Source organism: Polistes fuscatus, unplaced genomic scaffold (assembly GCF_010416935.1).
Source record: "Polistes fuscatus isolate 324 unplaced genomic scaffold, CU_Pfus_HIC Scaffold3, whole genome shotgun sequence".
Taxonomy (NCBI): Eukaryota; Metazoa; Arthropoda; class Insecta; order Hymenoptera; family Vespidae; genus Polistes; species Polistes fuscatus.
In genome coordinates, this window is record NW_025113107.1 from 2,884,843 (window position 1) to 2,907,425 (window position 22,583).

Consider the following 22,583-nt stretch of genomic DNA (forward strand, 5'->3'; position numbering starts at 1 on the left):
AAGAAGAAAAAGAAGAAGAAGATGATAAAAAGAGAAGGTTAGAACGATAAAGAATTAATCCTTTGTTGTTTTTCTTCCATCGACGACTCGTCCGTTTGCAATCACATCGTCCTCTGATTTTGGCGTTCGGTAGGCGTTCAAATAAGACAGGAAGGAAGGAAAGAAGTTGAAAGAGAGGTCGTAAAAGAGGCGGTAAACGTGCATCGATCGTGGCAGCGATTCGTCGCACGTTCATCCGGATTCTTGTGAAAGAGAGAGAAGGAAAGAGCGAGGGAAAGTGCGAGACGCATCAGAAGGGGGGAAGACACAAAGAGAGGGCAAGAGGGTTTGGCGTTGCCAGCGGAAAGAGGCAAGGCAGGATAGAGGAAGGTCACGCGCCGGCACGGCTGGAGTCGGTGCGAAATGGCTTGGGGCTACTGGAGCGCGACTTCCGTCAGCGATCGAAGTCGGTCGCCACGTCGAGAAAAAGACAAACAACAACAACAACAGCAACAGCAACATCAAACGTCGCATCAACAACAGCAGCAACAACAGCAACAATACCAGGAATTGCAGAGTGGCTATGGGATTCAGCAGGTGCAGGTCGAGTCTGCTGGTATTGGCAGCGGAGGCCTAGCACAGGAGGAACCACCCCGTGGCACAATGATCCAGGCTGGTTCTTTTTACTATACCGCAGCAACAACGGCAGCCGCCGCGGCGGCCGCAGCCGCAGCCGCTGCTGGACGTCGAATCGGTGCTACGATCGAGGGTCCTTCTGTTGCCTCATCTACAAGCGGCATACAAATGTTACCGAGAGAACGACATGTCAAGCCACCACCGGTAGCCAATTATCCGCCTTCGCCTGGTAGCGACTCCGGTGATTACGAACAAACACCCCTTGGTGTTGGTATTGGCGGGTCTCGAGGTGCCGAGTGCTCGCCACCGCCCTTACCTCTTGCAGTCAGTCCACACGGCATTGCCGGCGCTGTTCTCGGTCATGGTGCTGACATCCTGGCACAACCCTGCTCCTCCTCCAGGATGAAGCTACTCGCCGACGAGGCGGCCGAGGAATTCTCGGACGTCGATTCAGCCGGTCCTGAGATTATCTACCCGAGCAATGGCCGTGGTATCGGCACCACTGGCTGCCTATTGCACGGTCCCTGCGCTGCTAATCCACCGCCGGAACCCGCTCCTCCTATACCCCCTCTCCTGGACGAACACACCTCGGCACCCTCGCACATTTGGTTCAACGAACATTTGGTTCAACGAAATCACCTGGGGTAGGTCTCTTATACGACTCGCCTTATTCTTTTTATTCTCTCATTCTTATTCTTATTATCTTATTTTTCTTATATCTCTTTTTCCTCTTTTATCTTTTCTATCATCGAGCTTCTCATTCTTCGACGTTACGTGTAAGTTATTTATCGATTGGACACCTCAAGTTCTCCTTCCCTCTCCCCTTTCTCTTCATGGAATTCTCCTAACCAAGTTTCTTCCCTCGTTGTAATATTCGCTAGTGAACACGCTGTCTTTCCACTTCGCGATATCTCGGTCTAACGAACCTAGTGTGTACCATAATGTGAACCTTTATAAACATGCAACTTTGCGCAACTATCGAGGCGCCACCAAGACACCCACCCACCCATCTACCCATTTCTATATCTAGGGGACAACCTACCTATATTCCTACCTACCTACCTACGCTCTTTCAGCATTTTCTCCTTCTATTTTAGCCCTTTTGTCGTGCGATACCAATCGATTTCGTACGAACAGTATTTTGCGTGAATTTCAATTATTACTTTTTCTTACTAACCCTCTCTCTCTCTCTCTCTCACAGTTTTTCTCTCTTTTTCTCTCTCTTTATTTCTCTTTCTCTCTCTTTCTCTCTCTTTCTCTTCTCGGAAATACGATTTAAACAAAAATGAATTCTATCGTTTAAATAATTGTAATTAGAACAAGGGAGAATATTAATCCAGAAATTCTTATCATATGTTCAGACTGGCATGTTTTTCTATTTCTTTTTTTTTTTTGTTATAATCTCGATTTGAAAGTTTAAAGCACTTTAATAACTTTTTAATAATAGTCAATGTAATTACTGTATTATTTTAATTAATGCTCTAAATTTTTGATCACGAGATTAATGTAAATTTTTTAATATGAGCATACTTAATAAATAAGTAAATATATAACAAGGGCGAATATTAACGAAATTTGAATAAAAGGTAAGTGTTTCAGGAGTTTTATGGGTTAAAGCAACGTTTTTAAGTTTATAAAGAATTCTCAAAAGAAAATAGATATTTTCTTAGCCATTTGCAAACGAGTCATCCAAGTTGAACGTTAACGCATGGAAACATTAAAAGTTAATCACGTTGGTGATGCTTTCAACGTCATCAGAAATTATTAATTTGGTTTTGGTCTTTGATGTCCCGGTGTTTCTTCCATCGTAGGAAGATTTTCAAAGCTCGTTTATCACCTCGCGGTATGCTCAAAGAGATTCGAGTTTATGTGAGCTATCGCAAAGTTCTAATGGTTGCTTGTTAAAATCTACTTTCGTAGTTTTTTATTTCTATTTCTCTCTTTTTTCTTTTTACACAGCATGATCTATTTGTTTTCTTTTTAATTATCGATGTACTTTAAAATAATAGGCTTTCAAAATTATTTCGATGATTTATTAGTTGTGAGAGAAGAATTTTATTCTTAGTTTAATAAATTAAGTTAGTCCTTGTAAATGCATGCGATATAATTTTTTATATTATTTCTACTGTTTAATATTATTGTTTTTTATAAGATTTCTAAAAATATAAATCATGCACTATAGGATATGTAGGAAGCATATCTAATTTTTCAAATAATAAAATAAATAATTTCGTAGAATTTGATTTATTTCGTTAAAGTATTCTATGGTCTTATGTACCTTTAGAATTTATTAAAATTGATGGGAGAATTTTGTTATTTTTCCAGAGGAATAAATTCATTTAAAACGTATACTCTCTCAACGAGAGAAAACGTGCAAAACTGTTTGAAGTTTTATTCTAGCAAATATACATAGAGAAGTTATTAATTAATCCTGCACATAGGGTTTAGATAAAGTCCGGTTTAGTAATCCTTGCGCAATGGAGTATGTAAAGTATTATTGGACTTAATGTAAATCCCTAAATACATATAATATTTCGTGATCTCTCTTTCTTGTAGTCAGGTAGGCATTGTCATGTCTAGACAGCATACGATATTTGAACTAAAATTCCCGACAAGTCTTTTTCTTGCGAGTCCATTTTCGTTGAACAGTCATACTGACGCTAACTCAAAGGTTTTTGACGTTTTTAGAGCGCATAGGGGAGGAAAAACTTTGTTTCACAGAGAGCTTCCACCATCTTTTCCGCGGTTACCGTGAAGATTAAAGCAGCTTGTTCTCTTTCTTTCTTTTTCTCTTTTTATTCGTACGGACGGATAAGTATAATATTTCTGCTTCAATCGATCTCCTCCCACAAGTTGTTCAACCTAGTACAGAGTACCAGCACACGTAGTAGAGGTGATCGCGTAATCGTTCAGACGTTTTAGTGTTTCCTTGGTTCTCTTCTCCTCGTGGATCGTAAAGAAAAGTAGAACTTTACCGTGTCGTTTGAACGGCACTTCGAGTTACGTTCTGTTCTCTCTAACTAAACCCTCGCCCGATACACTTTCTACCTACCTATCTACCAACCTTCCCACCTGCCTACCTACCTACCTACCTACCTACCTACCTACCTACCTACCTACCTATCTACCTACCTACCTACCTACCTACCTACCTACCTACCTACCTACCTACCTCCTATGTACATATCTCTTGAACTTACGGAACGTAAAAGCTTTTTCGAATCGTGTCACCTTGTTTGCACTGCTCTCTTATTCCTGTAATAAAAAACAACAGCGCCCTGGTATATGTTTCTGACTCTGACTCTGATTAAATGAATTCTTAAATTGATCACATCCTTTTTCTTTTAAAAAATTTTCCATTTTTCTTTTAGTACAATAAAAAACAATATTCCTGTGATACATATTTTTGGGTTTGACTATATTAATCAAACAACAGGTTTTTTTTTTCTTCTAAATTTTCCATTGTAAAGTAAGTACAGTCAGAAACACAATAAGATAATGGTAAACGTTTTTTTCTTGGATTAATTAAATTAAACGACTGATAATATGTAATTTTTTGGTTCTATATATTTGTATCGTTGTATTTCGTTCTTTAGAATGCTTGTTGTTTTATTTTTTAAAGTTTAACCAGCATATTTAAGTAATCGCTTTGAATGATAATACATACTTATATAGCACTTAGCGATGTTCTTTATAAAGATTTAATTGCTCTGCTTCCGCACTCTCGAGCACGCAAAGGAAGGAGGCCGATAGCGACAATAACGTGTATACCACACCTTTTTAGACATATACATACATAAATACATGTATACATTTCTTCTTTATCTATGTGCGTGTTGGTTCTTCCTATTCGTGTTCTGTTGCAATGGTCGAACTACGACAAACTTAGGGTTATACGTTCGTGTGTCCTAAATCGGTGAAACGATCGCAACGAAATTCGATAGGATAGGTAAATGAGAAGAAACTCTCCTTCTCCTTATCAGTTTTTCTCTGGCCTCCTTTGTGTATTAATTTTGTTGGTCTGGGAAAAAGAAAGAAAGAGAGAAAGAAAAAGAGGGAGGGGGTAAATGGGTAGAGATATTCTCGTAATAATTAATAGTAATTATTTATCTCTCTCTATCAAGAATATAGTTGAGTGTAATTAAGAAGAGGAGAAAATACACAACAACCCTCTGGTAAAAAGTTTTCGATCAGACGCACCGTAATACGTAATTAATTAAAAATTTACACACACATACAGTTATGTTTTTTTAATTTATTGTTATACATTGTTACTTATTTTTGAGACATGTATATTAATGGGGAAAATATAAAACAGGGAGTTTGAAATAAAATATAACAGAAATTGCATAAAATACCTTAGGAACGTTGAACAAACAAAATTAGCGAAATAAATATAAATTTTGACAAACTATTCAAACTATGGTGAAATGAAATTTTATTCCTTTATAAAATTGCAAATCAAAAAATTAGATCGATCACTTTTTTCCTGGGTTTCCGCAGAATTAAAACATTTCGTTCCTTCTTTTGTTTTTTGTTTTATTTTCATATTTTTTTTTTATAATAAATAGCAATTTCTGTTATTTTATACTGCAAATCCCTACCCCTTTTTACTTTCTCACTTATTTCTCGACAATAAATAATAATATATGTAACAATTATATACGTGTGTGTTTTTTTAAATTAATTTCATATTAGTCTGTGTTTGATCGAAAACTTTTTACCAGGGTTTGTAGGAGAAGGAGAAGGAGGAGAAATTGGTGATGGTGTAATGGTGGTGGTGGTGATGGTGGTGGTGGTGGTGGAGGTGGAGGTGAAGCAGGTGAAGGAGGTGGTGGTGGTGGTTGTGACTAAGGTAAGTTATAGATATTGCCTTTGACGTCATTTGTTTGAAAAATAACAAGTCGAGTAACAGCTGTGTATGAAGGGATAAATTTCGGTGGTGAGGGGGGGGGCGGAAAGAGTCATAGCTACGGAAAGGAACGGCGTTTTTTTTTTTGAAGAAGGAAACGAAAAATCTAGTTCGTTCATCTGAGTCACGACGATTGCGTGGATCTAGAGATCTATGTACGTATTTTATTATTTCTAACTAATTGCGATGCTTCTGATTAAAGTTTTGATAAATATGATATCGTTGAGGGAGAATAATCGTAGGTGTATATTGCAATCTCAAGATCGTCTGTATTTATGCATGTGTTTTGTATATTCAGATCATTCTGTTTGATATTTACGATTCTTTTCACTGATGTAATCGATCACGTTTCATCCGTGTTTGGTCGTACACATAGATTGAGAATCCTTCGTATTCTTTCATTTTTATTTATAATATGTATATATACTATTAAATCCTACGTTTCATGTTTACGATGAAGTTAGCGTAATAATGAACATTTTTCTTTGCAACTTTTAATGATCCTTAGTATACATATATATACATACTACGTAAATTACTTCGTTTTATCTTTTAATTAAAATATTTGCACCTATGCATATATGTATGAACGTGTGTGCGCGTAACGTATATAATAAAAAGTAATAAAACAATCAGTTTTTATAGGAAAGGTTATTTTTGCAAGACTGATGAAATAATACGATTTATCGATTCTCTTTATGTTATTGCATATAGCATAATATTGTTATTTTTATAATTTTTTCCAAAAATACAAAAGGTTTAGTAAATACATTTTTTTATCTTTATTTACTTAAACATTTTAACCAGTCTTTCTAGATAATAAACAATATTTTGTGAATAATATAAACAAATATGTTACAATGAGTTTTATCATAATACGTATCGATCTGTACTGCTTTATAATCAGCTGTTACCGGTCTTTATCTTATTTTATACGCGGAGAATCGCGACGTACTAAAGAGTGAGAGAAAAATAGTGAATGATAGATAGAAATAGATAGAAATAGATGAGTAAAAGATAAAGAAAAAGATAATCTTATCAAGTTGTTTAGCAAACCAGTCGGTACGCGACGTTTGCGTCGTTACCTTCTTCGTTTAATTAAGTTTCTAATCAGAAACTCCAGATCATTTTCTTTCTTTCTTTCTTTCTTTTCTCTCTCTCTCTCTCTCTGTCACTCTTTTTATTACTTTCTCTTTCTATTTTTCCTTTATGGTGGTACAAGATGGTACAGAAAAATGCTTGATAAATTTTCTAAGTTTTTCCTTATAATTATATTTTATAGTGTATTAGTTTTTCTTACGGTATTTTTTGTTAGGGTAGTAATAGTAATATTTATCTATTTATTCATCTATTTGTATTATTGTTTTTCTCTTTCCCTTGTTTAGAATTGAATTTATATTGTATATCAATATTAATCCAATAATAATATTTATCTATTTTTATATAAATCTTGATCATGCTTTTTCTAAAATTAAATTTATATTATATCGGTCTACCTTTAATGATGTTTTCTTTAAACTAATAATAATAAGCATAAACATTTAGTTATCTATGATCTTATCTATTTTTCGCCATCTGTTATATTAGGCACCTGTGTGTATACATATTATCCATATAATATCTATGCACATAGATAATACACATGTAACCTCAATTTGTCGAGCAAACGCTATTAAGAGTATTTCAAAGTTATCCTCTCTCTCTCTCTTTCTCGTGGTGCTGCCTCCGTCATTGATCACTCTCGTAGTTTGCACGCCATAACGCTGCCTATGACACCGTTCTTTATTAAAGAGGACGTCGAGAGAAGTGCTCCAAATGCTCTTCCTCTTTTTCTTCTTCTTGATCCTCCAAGATCCATCATGCATTTTCTTTACTTCTATTCTATCTACTCTACTCTTGCCTATTTTATGTTATTTAAATTTGTTCACGTGATTTTCTATGAAAAATCAGACAACGTAACGATAGTATCGTCGTTCCAATTTTGCCTCGTTTTTATAAGAAATTATTTCTTTTTCTTCTTCTTCTTCTTCTACTTTTTTCTAGGTTTTTAAATATTTATTTATTTATTTATTTATTTATCTATTTATTTATTATTATTATTATACACATTGATATAATATGTTTAACATAGAAATTGATGTTTTAAGAGAGAAAATGAATAATTCGTGTTTCAAGATAGAGTGGAAGATTGTAATTTCTTTCTAACATTTCTTTCTAACAATAGTATTTTAGATATTATTCTATCTTTTCTTTTTTAAATCATTGTTTATTTATAAGTATTATAAATAGAGAAGAAAATTGAAGTTGAGTTGATTATATAATCACCTTGTATATTATTCATTTTTTTTCTTCTTCATGATTTTAATCGATTTGAGGTCGAAGATTACCGATTAATCTTCAATGATATCTAATCTCGTTAGTGTCGTGTTAAAATAAAAATATAGCTATTTTTAAATAATGTTTTGCGAATCTTACGGTGACGCGAACTCGAAACTATTGTCGATTTACTTTTTATAGTATTTTTATTTTACTATATGTATATGTTACGGAAAACGAATCATCGTATGTATTAAATTGGAGAGAATGTAAAGTAATACTCAGACATCGATAATGTTACTTAATTGCTCAAATTGATGCGACACGATGTCACTAGAAAAAAGACACGTTAGTTTTTATTACCTCGTTATTAGTCGATACTATTATTTTGGAGTAAATTTAAATTGCGGTGATATTTGAATTTTTAGGGATTCACATTGTGATTTTTCTAATCAAGTTTATTCTTAAATTAAATTTCAATCTTAATAATTATTGAACATAACGGAATAAGATTATGTGATATTTAAAGACTTAAATTATTAATTCTATTTAAAAAATATTTTACACAATTTTAATGCCTGAACGAGTTATGTGATTTTATGGTTACAATAATTTAAGTATCAAAGTATATGTTTAAAAAACCGTGGAAGTTTGAAACAAAAAATTGCAACTTGTATCCCCAACGATCATAACTCATAAAAGTACTAAAAAGACACCACTATGCGCACGATAAAAAAACAAGTAGTAAACATTCCCTTTTTTTATGTTCTTAATCTCGAAGTTTTGCGACGTGAAACGATCCGTACTTTAGAATAATAACTAATGCTATATTCCTCTTGTTAAAGATTTATAGTTAGAACTTTACCCGAATAAGTTTTACCTTGGAATACGTTAGACTGTTAAATATTTAAGTATACATATATATATACGTGCATAGATATGATTAAAAAATTATGAAATTTTTCACTTCCTGTAAAATTTTCATACAATTCACGTACCACACGTACATTTATATTCTATCATTTTTTACAATGATAACGAGTTTGTTGGTTTAGTTTTCAAAAAAAGATAGAGAAAAATACTAAATAAAGAATACAGAGACGGAATATCGAGTTGGTAAACGAGCTTAATTTTTTTTTGGACGACCTGAAAGAGACTAATGCTTCCAACATATTGTTTTTCCATGACGTATTTGTCGAAACTTTGTTATGTATGTTTCCTATAGTTATCATGCATAATAAGTACGAGGGTGAGTTGAAAAATTTTGAGCCTTAATCTTCTTCCTAAAAAAAACTTTTATTATTTTTTTTTAAATAAAAGTGAGTTAGACGGAAAAAAATTGTATCTATGTTAGGTTCAAAACTTTTCAACTCACTCACGTATAAATTGTCGTCGAAAAAAAACGATTCTTTCTTTCCCTCTCTCTTTCTTTCTCTTTCTCTGTCTTTCTATCGTGTTTTGCCCGGTTAAAGTTCGAAGCTACCACCGCCAAGAAGAGGTCTGTGCTTGAATAGTGTCGCTTCGCGAGTACACCTCGCTTTGTTATATCTTCGAGCGTGTATACTATATAAGACACTTCTCTTCCTTTTACCTTCCCCTTTTTCTCCTTTCTCCTTTTCTCCCTGTTTTCTTCAAACCCTCTCTCCACTACTATCGAGTTTTATTACTCGTGCGGCGACCCCGCATCTAACTTAACGTTTTATTTGATAAGATTCTTCGTACGATTAGACGATAGGAAAACTTAAGAAAAAGGTCAAATAAATGTGTGAAAATTTTTCGCACAGTAATTTATTTATATATTTATATTTTTTAAAACTTATTTTCTCTTATATGTGCAATTTTGCTCATTAGAAATGTGTAATATATGGAAAAAAAGGAAAAGGGCTGAAATACAAATATTCTAGGATTCTAAGGGAAGAATTGCACATATTAATTAAAATTAATTATTGGCAATGAAAAAAAAATAATTATGATACTTTTATAGATCTATTCTCAACGACTGTTGTACAACGACTTGTTCCCAATTCGCTTGACAGTTTATATAGAATTTTTTTTCTTTCAAAATTTGTTATTGTATTTTATAACGTTCTAACATTTTCTGTTCTCCTTTCGTAGAATATTAGTATAACTTCCTGGAAATTATTTTATTATATTATTTTGTGCACATTGAAATTTGAGTAAATCGTTGTATGTAAAATTCATGAAAATATAACGACCCTTCAAAAGCTCGTGACCTATAGTTACCTATCACCGCTGAGGGTTAAATAAAAATAGAACGAAATGTTAGTCAGATTTCATACACGAGCATACACGTACGCACACATAAACAAAGCATACATATAGGAAATAGAGGACAGATAAACGATCTCTCGAATGAATTTTTCTATATCCGTCGTTTGATCAATTTATTGGAAACCTCGTAACACACGAAATCCGGAATATTCCAGTCAGAAAATGAATAGGATTCACATACCAGCTTTGATTTTTCGACAAAGTACAAATTAATAATCGCGTTACGAAGCTGTGTTTTAATTACACGACTATACAATGAACGTGTACGTATATATATATATCTGTATGTGCGTGCATATGTACGTGTGTGTGTGTGTGTGTGTGTGTCAAGATGAGACGAAGAAAGTGAAGTGCAGTTAGGTCGCATTAAATATGTATAACAAATTGCATGTATAGTGAGTCATAAGAGCCCCTGAATTGAATACGAAGGTAGCCACTTCGAACAGTTTCTCTGGTGGAAATCATGTTAACAACACGTATAATACAAAAATTCTAATTCGGAGACAAGGTCATAAAGAGCATATAATTTTATATGAACTTTTTGTCTTCGTTTAAGCGTACATGAAACTACTCTTAAAGTTACGCTCACATATTTTGAAATATCCTGTATTAATGGTATGAAAAATCAATGATCTTTCGTTCCCTTTTGCATGGATACAAAGCTCGAAGTTATTACAACGCTTTGATCATTTTCGTAACATAGTCATGAACACGTTAGCAACATCCTTGTTAACGACTGCGTCATCGACTTAACGCGAGTTCTATATTCGTGGCTTTATTAAACCCGGTGAGGACCGGTGTATTCTAGCTTAATAAATATACATGCATTCTTGATTCGTCCATCGACCGTGTCCAGCAGCTTACTCTGGCAACGACACTTAACCTTCTTCTTTCTTCTCTTGTTATATATATATATACAGTGAGTCACAAAAGTATTCGTATTTACTCTCGCTGTAGATTTGAAATAATTGATATTGGCTTGCAATGCAAAGTTTCAAAATTTCTATGCACAGAGATATATTTTAGAATTATTCAACTTTCAAATTGATATCAATTTGATTGTTTAATATATTTGGATTGGAATAATATTTTATTGTTTTAGAGAAATATAATTTTACTTTAAATGATCAAAAATTGGTCTCACCAAGAGTATTTGCATCTATGTATGATATAATAAGAATATAATTATTATTTTGTAAGTAAAACTTGGCTGATCCTCTTTCGCATTTTATAATGTTTTTGAGACGATCTTTTTTCTTTTCTCTTTATTTTTCGTGTAATTATCTCTCTACGTTAACGAATAAAAAACAAACGATTTATAAAAGACAAGTATTCGTGGAACAAAGTAAGCTCGATCGTACCTCCCACACACATTTACACACAAGTATATGTATATGACAAATAAATGGGATCCGATTCTTTCGATGTTTTTAAGTATCGAATAAAAGAAAAAATAGAGATTAGAAAAATGCATTTTTATTCAAAGTTACGTGAAAAACTAGTCGTGCGGTATATTAAAACGCGTTACTGCATATAACACATTATATTGCTTTTCAAATCGTTGAATCAGAACGCTTGCACACAACGAGATAACAAGAAAAAATGCACTGAATCAATTACGAATGTTTGCGACCGATAGAGAAATTTGCTATTCGAGCGAAACGAAAAAAGATAAATATATATATATATATATATATATAATATATGTATTTTTGTGTGTATGCGTGTGTATGGTATAGACATACGTTTATTACACATGTGTTATATAGTAGGCAAGCTTGAATTTAGAATCTTCGTCACTCTTTATCGTCTATTTTGTTCCTCTTCTCCTTGGAGACCCTTACTTCATTGATATTTACTATTATGGTGTGTAGTGTAGCCAGAGTTAAGATATATACATATGCATTAAACGCGAAGTACCGAATAAAATATGAGTCAAGGAGCTCGTCAGACAGGAGCATCGAAATAAGTGCTCTCTCAATCATGAAATTATTTATTTTTTAACTATATATACGCGAATAATTTATTATTATTTCATATCCTTTTTCCTTTTTTTTATTATCATTCTTTTAGAAAATATTTACGTATGAATAATGAAGTATCTTCTTCGGGTTATTCGACTCTACAAAAATGTTTGTTAAAATTATGAAAACGATACAAGATTCATAAAATGCACATACATAGATTTCAACGCAACGATGATTAATTTAATAAAATAAACCTAACATTATTGTGTTCTTACTTCAGATGTTTCTTTAATATTTCTATTGGCTTTATTGGATTTTTATTTTGGAATGTGCCCACGTGAAAGTTTCTTGCGCTATATTAAATAGTTGTGATGTTCTCGAGAGAGTAGTTTGAAATTTATTCCATTCATTTGAAAGAAATTTGAAGAAAAATTTTTATTTCCATATTGAAGATGTCTAATCACAAGAAATATTTTAGAGAATAATTTTAAGATATTTTTACTTTCACGTGAAAAATAAAATGTGATCATGTAAATTTATTTGTTTCAGTTTTTCCAAATGTGCCGCCCGCCCCAGGAATGCCTTGTCAAGGAGAAGACAGTGAGTTTGTTTAGTTGCATTTAAATGCAATCAGTATTTAATAAACCTAGAATATTATATCGATGTTCATTATTGTGTTTTATAGTAGTGTTGCTTTCGATCGTGTCTTGATACGTAAACTAGCCAGCGAGTTGGTCGACGAACGACAATAAAATGGATCAACCTCGGACACTTTCTGTGTATTCTCGGATTTATTTATCCATCGATGGAAAATTTGTAAATCGATCCGAATGATGAATCATTTACTAATTCATCGTTGTAACCCATCGTCGTTTTCATCGTCATTGTCATCGTCATCGTCATATTGATTTCTTTTTTTCTCGTCCACGATTACGTATATAAAATGCGTAATCAAATTATTGGCAACGAATAAATTTCTTTGATTACATCTTCTATAAATCTGTTAGCAGAATTATTTTTTCTTTTTTTTTGTAAAGCAGCATATCTTTAATCTAAAGTTTAGATTTGTTGCAAGTCATGCAAATTCAATTGATGTGCAGTAACAAAAAAGATTACACATAGAAATCCCTTTTTTGGTTAACAAATATTTTTTACTACTAAATTTATTTTTTTTATTGTACACCAATTTAATTTTTATAATTTAAGATAACTTTAGACTCCAAAGTTATGTTTTAGAAAATAAAATTGAGGAAACGTACAATTCTTACATATGTACGAAATTTATGAAAATTTATTCCGTGCCAAGTAATTTAATTCAGACGCTATGTTTATATCCAAGTAATATTTTCTCGAGAAAATGAAAGCTTTCGAGCACGTAGAGAAAATATTTGAAAATTTCGCGCTAATCTCGAGGACGACGAAATACACGTAGAGATGTTTACAAATTTTCCGTCGTGTGTCGTTGTCGTTCTTTTGTTGTATTTTACATATATATTTTCTTAACTTAAATATGCGCGTAAACGCGATCATCCTTCTCGCGATGTAGAGTCCTGTTTTAAAACACGCGGTTCTTCTGATCAAAGCATGGAACATTTGAATCTAATCCGACTTTTTCTTCATGTTGTCCAACAAGGTTAGAAACGTTTAGATAAATTTATACGTGAATATGTGATTAAAATGTACATTCAAACATAGTACGTGAAAGAAAAGTGTGAAAAGTAAAAGAGGAAAGAAACAAAAATAATTAATTGCTTGGAAAAAAATGAATTGTCTTTGTTAACACATTACAAGTCATTTTTAATTATTTTACATATCATCTACACATAATCACATGAGTAGCAAATCCATAAAACCACACATAATACATACATGCCTACATGGAAACACACATAAATATGCACCTATATAAGAATTTACATTAATACATCCACACGATCATTTACTTTAGCACTTCTGTTGCCACTTCCGTTGCTATGCGTTGTTGGATGTTTCAGTGTGCGTGATTGTTACGATGTCATGCTTAGCTCTCACTATGATTTAATTCTTGTTTTTTATTTTAATTATTTTTTTTTATTTCGATGTATTATACGCGAAGGGGAAAAAACTAAAAGCGAATATTACAGGTATTCCAATCATCGTACACCCCGTCACTTGTTAATTTACCACTCCCCTCCCATAAAGTTCCTTCAATCATTTGTGACATTTATTTGGTTTCATTTTCCAAAGGAAGCATATACAGACGCGGAGCACGTAGGTGGAGGAAGCTGTACCGGGTGAATGGACATATATTTCAGGCGAAACGCTTCAATCGGGTAAGCACACCAATTTATATACATAGTTTATATTTTTTTTATAATTAAAATTGTTCATTATTATTATTATTATTTCGAAATATATATGCATAAACATATATATATGTATATACATATGTATATATTTCTTCTCTCATATACATACCAATCACCATCGAGCTTTTATATATAAATAGAATTTTCTTCCATTCATGTTGAACATGATCAAACGACATACCAGGAAAGAGGAAGAAGGAAACTTGCTGGCTAGTGAAAGTTCGTCGATGAGCTTTCTCGCAGGATGAGGATCTTCTTATTTCTTTCTTTTTTCTTTTCTCTTCCACTTTACAAAAAATTAGACGCAAATATTTAATACTTCTTGCTGTTTTGGCATATATAGTATAATCGCTGCCGCCTATGTATTATATATAAACATATACGTTATTGAATATTATTTAATTGATCATACAGTTGGCTGAAGAATTTATGTTAATAAGTATTTCTTTTCGATGGTTTGGAGATGCTGAGAATAAAATATTTGTATATACGTGTGAGTAAAAAAGAGAAAGATCTGCACACACATGTATATACACACATGGATAAAAATAAATACACAAATGGAAAGAGAAAAAGGGCCAATATGGGTGTAGGTATTACCGATAACTAACTTCCTTGTTTGACTTCCTTCTCAGCGGGCGTTCTGCGCGTTCTGCCAGGATCGGATCTGGGGACTGGGTCGACAGGGATTCAAGTGTATCCAATGCAAGCTTCTTGTACACAAGAAATGTCACAAGGTGGTGCGGAAGCCCTGTTTGAGCATGCAACAGCAGCAACAACAACAACAACAATTGCAGAGCACGGAATCCCAGACGATCGACAGGAACGGAGATCAACAACAGCCTGATTCTCTCCGTTGCAGTCCGGCTGCTCATCTCGAAGACGAGATTGTTGAGTCGCCGATCGTCGAGGAGCACTCACGTAATCGTAAGAAATCTAAACAATCCTATATAAACATTTACAAGAAAATCTTGCGTATTATACTGAAGATATTATTGAATGAATAATTCTTATTAAAAGTATGACATGAAAATAAATAGGAACCAGCAGTTACGAAGGGGAAGAATTGGCACTGGACACGGGTACCGGGGCTGATAATTCAAACGATATGCAGAGACAGTACTCGTTGAACGATTTCGAACTCATCCGGGTGATCGGTCGTGGCTCATATGCAAAAGTTCTCATGGTCGAACTTAAACGTACCAAGAGGATTTATGCAATGAAGGTGATTAAGAAGGCATTGGTAACAGATGACGAGGACATTGACTGGGTGCAAACGGAGAAGCATGTATTTGAGACTGCCTCGAATCATCCCTTCCTCGTTGGCCTTCATTCGTGTTTCCAAACACCCTCGCGACTCTTCTTTGTTATCGAATTCGTCCGAGGTGGCGATCTTATGTTCCACATGCAAAGGCAGCGTCGACTTCCGGAAGAGCATGCACGCTTCTATGCTGCTGAAATTAGTCTTGCGTTAAACTTCTTACACGAGAAAGGTTTGTTGGCAATTGGATCAATTTTATTTTGGATGTATATGTTGTATAGTTTATTATATTAATATACAGGACAAGGCAGAAGTCGTACATCGTAGGATGAACTGTTTTAAATATTTTACCTAATTGTTTAAAAGATTAATGTGCGACTTTTGCTTCACCCTATATAATAAATTAAAAAATATATTGTAGGAAATTTGTTAGGGATGCTGTATATAAAATGATGTCTTAGGAATTATTGGATAAAAAAATAATAGACAAAATTGATTCGACAGGTATAATATATCGAGATCTAAAGCTGGATAATGTATTGTTGGATCATGAAGGACACGTCAAGTTAACGGATTATGGAATGTGCAAAGAGGGTGTCCGAGAAAGTGACACTACTGCTACTTTCTGTGGGACACCTAACTACATAGCTCCAGAGATATTGCGTGGAGAGGATTATAGCTTTTCAGTCGATTGGTGGGCTCTTGGCGTTTTATTGTACGAAATGCTTGCGGGTCGTAGTCCTTTCGACATAGCTGGTGCTTCGGAGAATCCCGATCAAAATACTGAGGATTATCTCTTCCAAGTAATATTACAAAAGACGATTCGTATTCCGCGATCGTTATCGGTAAAGGCCGCTTCCGTCTTGAAAGGCTTCCTTTGCAAGGATCCCGCTGAAAGACTTGGTTGCGGAAAGAGGCCTTCGGCTTTTATCGATATAGTCACACATTCTTTCTTCAAGGCTATTGATTGGGAAATGGTATGTCATTTTCTTTCTTTTTTTCTCTTTCTTTCTGTTTCATTGAGAAGAATAGATAGGTGACTCTTTGAATATACAAGTTCTAATGAGCAACGATGTTAATCGATAATTTGCAGCTTGAACATAAGCAAGTCACGCCGCCATATAAACCACGCTTGGATTCTGACCGAGATTTGGCTAACTTCCCGCCAGAATTCACCGATGAACCAGTACATCTGACGCCGGACGATCCGTAAGTTTTTTCATTATTTTTTACCTTTGATGACATTCATTTGGAAGTTAGTTTATGAAACTCTACTATTTCTTATTTATACAGACTTTCCTCAGGGTAACAAAATAATTATATTTAGAGATGCGTAAACTTGTACCACATTACCATTACCATATTGGTCTAAATTATATTTTTAGAATTCTTTCATCAAGTTCATTATTATAATAACCAGTATATAATAATATCATTTTACTCACATTAGTTTCTTTTATATTTTTCTAGGAGAGTTATTGATAAGATTGATCAAAGCGAGTTTGAGGGTTTCGAATACGTAAATCCGTTATTAATGTCTCTGGAGGATTGTGTGTGACAAGAGCCGCTCGTAGTAATGCCACGGCACATTCAAGAACAGCAACAGCAACAGCAACAACAAATGCAAGAGTTGTACATGGAAGAATTGTCGAACAAATTGTCGAAGTTACGAATCGATCCCCTCCTTCGTATCAGTTCTGAAAATCAGGGATATCATAATGACGTTTTCGTAATGACCTATTCGCAGGAAAATGAGAACGACAATAATTACAACGAGTATCATCTGCCGCCAATCTTCCCGTTTCGATACGAAAGGCCGATGTGCTCCCGTTCTCTTAGTATTACTGATGTCACTTATGATTCCGGTAACAATAATAGCAACAGCAGCAGCAGTAACAGCAACAAAACGGATAATAACAACGCGATTGTCGCTACTAACAATTATGATGAAAATGATTACGATGACGTGGAGGACGAGAGTCCTAGAAAGGGACTATTGAAGCAAATATTTTGCCTTCCATTAAATTAAGATCGTTATACACACATACACATAAAAATGGTGCGGGTAGGGGGCTGCGTTTTTAAAATGAAACGAAAGAAAGAGAAGATAAAAAATAAAAATAAAAAAAATAATATAAAAAGAAAGGAGGAAGAAATATTCGCTTCCCGGTATTATTATAATAATATGATAAACGATGATCAATTATATATCCATCGTCATTTTTTTTTTTTATAAACCAAGACAGATATGAGATTTGAGGCCTACGACAATGTTGCGAACTTTAATCAAAGTTCTCTCGTCTGACTTCTGTCAAAGTAGACGAGCGCATTCGAATTTGTCATACGTTCATATATATATATATATATATATACACATATGTGATATATGCTTTCATATATATATATATATATACTTACACATTATAGGAATTGTACCTTTACTTTAATTCTCTTGACATGGTGCTGCAATATGAATTTATTCTATTAACGTCTAACGTTATTTTCAGCTACTTTTAATGCTAGGAAATGTGGTTAAAGAAAAACATTAAAGAAGAAGTAGTAGAAGATGATGATGATCATGATGACGGTGATGATGATGACGATGATGATGATAATGATGATGATGATGATGGTGATGATGATAACGATGATAATGATGATGATGATGACGACGATGATGACGACGATGGTGATGACGTGATGATAATGATGAGCAGGAAGGGGAGGTGGTGAAAGGAGAGAAGGAGAGAAGGAGAAGAAGGAGGAAGAAGGAGGAAGAAGATTAAAAAAAAAGAAGAGAAAACGTACCTGACTGCTTCGACTAATCTCTCTTTCTAATTTAAGATATGTTATTCCATTGTGCAGTCATTCCACTTATATCTATAGGTATAGATATATAAATAAATATACAGCATACATACATTTACGTATATACTAATTAACGACGATGAAGTAACAGTTTTTGCTTATTCTTGAAAATTAAACGATAATTTTAATCTGTTCAAAACGAATCAGGCGAAGTAAGTTGACGCGATTTAACAACAATAATTAAAAGTATTACAAGAATTAGAAATTAGATGCATTTCAAATGCCAACATACCAAACGTATAGGTGTAATAAATAATATTTCTACGATGATCAACTAGAGGTGATTGAGAGACTTTTTCACGTATTTTCTTTTGTCTAGAAATTTTTTTTCTTTTTTAATTGCTTTTTTTATTCATATATTACTATTTTGTTTTAATTGAACTAATTACACCGAAAAATATAGCTTAAAAATAAAATATACGAATAGTTATGTAGTCAAATGATAGACACTTTGAAAGTGTGTATGCACTTTGATTATATACCGCGTTATTATTAACAATGAAATATATTATTATATATATATATCAAGTCGTTGTAACTGTGAAAAAAAAATAATACGTTCCAAATATCTTCTTTTATCGAATGTTTGTGTAAAACCACGTGCAAACGTATATAATTAAACCGATTATTATAAAAATGGTGTCCATTGTTGACAGAAAAACATTGAGGAAACAATTTTTATTAAATATAAATAAAATGTCAAAATTAATGAGTGTTTCTCAATTTTTTTCAAATGTTCTTAAACTACTTTCATAATATGAGGTAAATTTTTTTTTTTAAATATGTAGTTTATTTAGAGAGCGATATAGACAGAGTATTAATACAATGTACATATAAAGTCAATTAAGAGTGTATTTTTTAGATGCTACATTTAATTATACTGTTTGTATAATTGCATTCGCTGGATAACAATAAAAATGATATTATTATTATTATTATTATTATTATTCGCATACATATTTTTGTTTTTTTTTATTATTTGCTTGTTTCTATCGAAGTCAAATTTATTTCGTTCTTTCGAGAGGAAAAAGAACCTCGTTTGCAGTTACAACGATTTTTATACATTGACCTGAAGTATTGATAAATTAAAAAAATAAAAAAGACAAAAAAGAAAGAAGAAAAATAAGAAGTATTTAATAAAAAAATTCCAATTCTTGGAAAACAATTGGTTAAATACTTTTAAAGAAAGATAATATATATATTAAAAGGAACAGAATTAAATCAATTCGAATTATTGAAAGGACGCGTTGAGAAGATAAGGCAAAAAGCGTTATCGAACTTTCATTTACGAATGTTGCGTATTACACCTTTTTAAAAAATTAATTGAAAATAATAATAGTTACTATTGTTTAATGAGAAAAAATTTTAAATTAAGAGAAAAAAGGAATAAAATAAAAGGAGACAAAAAAAATACAAAATACAAAAGTTGCCGAGAGAGAGAGAGAGAGAAGGAGGGAGGAAGGGAGGGAGGAGGTGGCAATATTTGGTTTTCATATAAATTTAGGCGAAGACAAAAAAATTATATGAAAAAAGTATAAAAAAAATATATACAAATATATAAATAAAGAAAAAAAATATAAACCAAGTGCGCCGAAGTTTGTGTGTACACGCACTGATTATAGATTGTATTCAATTTTTAAAAGGATTGATGAAAATTCGTTTTCGATTTAAACGCGACGATAAGAGTTTGATTTTAAAGTGACACAACATGTATCAGATATTTACTAGATATAGATAGATAAGTAAATAAATAAGTAAATAAATAAATAAATGAATAAATACATGAATTAATTACACAGCACATATAACATCTACGTGATGTGCGATTGTCTTAAATAAAAATTAAATATATTCTCTAGCCTTATATAGAAGTTATAATTCGATAGAGAAATTTTATATTGCCGTTATATAAAAATATATATATGAAAATGATTAAGACGCAATGGATATTAAAATAAGATTTAATTGGAATCGAGGAAAAATAAATAAAAAAAGAAAGAAAAAAAGAATGAATAAAAAAAATGGTAGGAAGGCTTTAGTATAATAATAATAATAATACTACTACTACTACTACTACTAATAATAATAATAATAATAATAATAATACTAATAATAATAATTAAAAAAAAATAATAATAATAATAGTAATAATAATATGATTCCTATATACGCCATTTTTTCGAGTCTAAGTATTTACTTTAATTAATGAAGAAAAAGATAATAAGCAAATGAGAGATATTAAATAAACGTTCATTTACACACGCGTATAAGACAACATTGAGAAAAAGTAAATGTATATTTATCGCATATATATACGGATGAAACGTTTATTATAAGAATATTAATAATTCTAGTTAGATCATTGCATGATATATTCAGGGTGGTGGTTGCATGAGAAAGATATATCTCATTCGTCGTATAAAAACATGTTAAACGTTATATAATACGTATATATAAATATGTATTTAATTATATATAAATATATATAAATATTTATATATAATTATATTTATATATATTTATAATATATATTGATTATATTGATTAACTTTTCTTATATAGAATTGTCGAAATAATATTAATAATAATAATTAAAAGAAATATATATATAAAGATAAAAAAATAATTTAAAAAGTTTCTTAGCGATATAATCTTCTCTACAATTGTCCGGCCACCCTGTATTATTAACTCGCATGTACATATTTACGCATGTACATAGTTTTAAATGAAATAACAACAAATGAATAAATAAATAAATAAATAAATAAATTAATTAAATAATTAAATGAAAGCAGAAGTATGTATTGAGTTGTAAGTACTTGTGTATATTTAAAAAGATACAATTATTGTTAGGACTATTTGAAAAATTCTTGGTTTTTGTTTTTTAATTCCTTTTCTGGAAAATTTTGTTTTTAAAATGCAAATTACGTGAAGTGGAAAAAATAAAAAGGAGCGTGAATTTTTTTAACTGGTTCTCTTAAAGAAGAATTGATTAAAACAAATACAGATAAAAAATATATGACAAAAGTAATATCTGTGACATAATATATCGGGACTTTGATTATTTGTAATAAAGTAATTTAAGTACTATAGATACATACACATATATATTACTACTACTATTACTACTATTACTACTACTACTACTACTACTACTACTACTACTACTACTACTACTACTACTACTACTACTACTACTACTACTACTACTACTACTACTACTACTACTACTAAAAAACATTAACAATAAAATTATTGTACTTTTGTTAAGTTAAAAGCATTAGGCATCACATATAAAAAACAATTTTTGTTTATTCGTGACAATCATCGTCGTTGTCGTCGCAAGAAGATTTAGGTTCATTTGGAAAGTATTTTATTGTCTATTCGCTGACGAAATTATCAAATTATTATTATTTTCAATGAGTATATTTTGTAAACAAAATTTCAAGACCTTTACACTTTTTTTTTATTTCTTTTTTATCATGGTATCAATACTAACAAATGCGTTGTATTGATTAATAAACAATTTAATATTATTTAATAATAACTTCGTCGGTGATTTAACTAACGTCCGCGCACTTTTTGCTTCCAGCAGCTCAGGCACACGTTAGAAAAATAAAAACAAAATAAAATTAAAAAGAAAATAGCAGTTTAATTAGAACAAAATATATCATAACTAATAATTAACGCAGACTAAGAAAAGTTATATGAATGCTAGCATATTACAAATACCGCATTGTTTTCATATAGAGCCGTGGTATATATATATAATTAATAATAAATATTATTATTATTATTATTATTATTATTATTATTATTATCATTATTTTTATTATTATTATTATTATTGAATGTGCGATATGGTAGAGTAATAAGCTCATAAAAACTGCAAAAGTTGAATTTGTATTATTTTTATTTGTACGATTCCTAATGTATTTGATCTTCTAATATTAGAACGACGATTAGATAGACGTACCACGGCGTTTAATTATTATTTTTATTCC

At 31.9% G+C, this 22,583-nt stretch overlaps 2 protein-coding genes across 2 annotated transcripts; both read left to right on the forward strand.

Annotated features, from left to right (window-relative positions):
• LOC122519684 (atypical protein kinase C-like) lies at window positions 1-17,350 on the forward strand. Its single transcript, XM_043639314.1, is given in 9 exon segments — window positions 1-1,197; window positions 1,199-1,259; window positions 12,652-12,702; window positions 14,329-14,414; window positions 15,086-15,377; window positions 15,491-15,943; window positions 16,216-16,688; window positions 16,805-16,920; window positions 17,182-17,350. Coding segments are annotated over 9 exon segments (2,415 nt in total). The 5' UTR covers window positions 1-402; the 3' UTR covers window positions 17,270-17,350.
• LOC122519688 (putative uncharacterized protein DDB_G0282129) lies at window positions 17,288-17,832 on the forward strand. Its single transcript, XM_043639319.1, has one exon. The coding sequence runs from the start codon at window positions 17,288-17,290 to the stop codon at window positions 17,738-17,740; it is 453 nt and encodes a 150-aa protein (XP_043495254.1). The 3' UTR covers window positions 17,741-17,832.
• The last annotated feature ends 4,751 nt before the right edge of the window (window positions 17,833-22,583 follow it).

Bases quoted from the DNA above. Each gene is read 5' to 3' on its own strand.
- LOC122519688 (XM_043639319.1), top strand. From the start codon at position 17,288: ATGCCACGGCACATTCAAGAACAGCAACAGCAACAGCAACAACAAATG.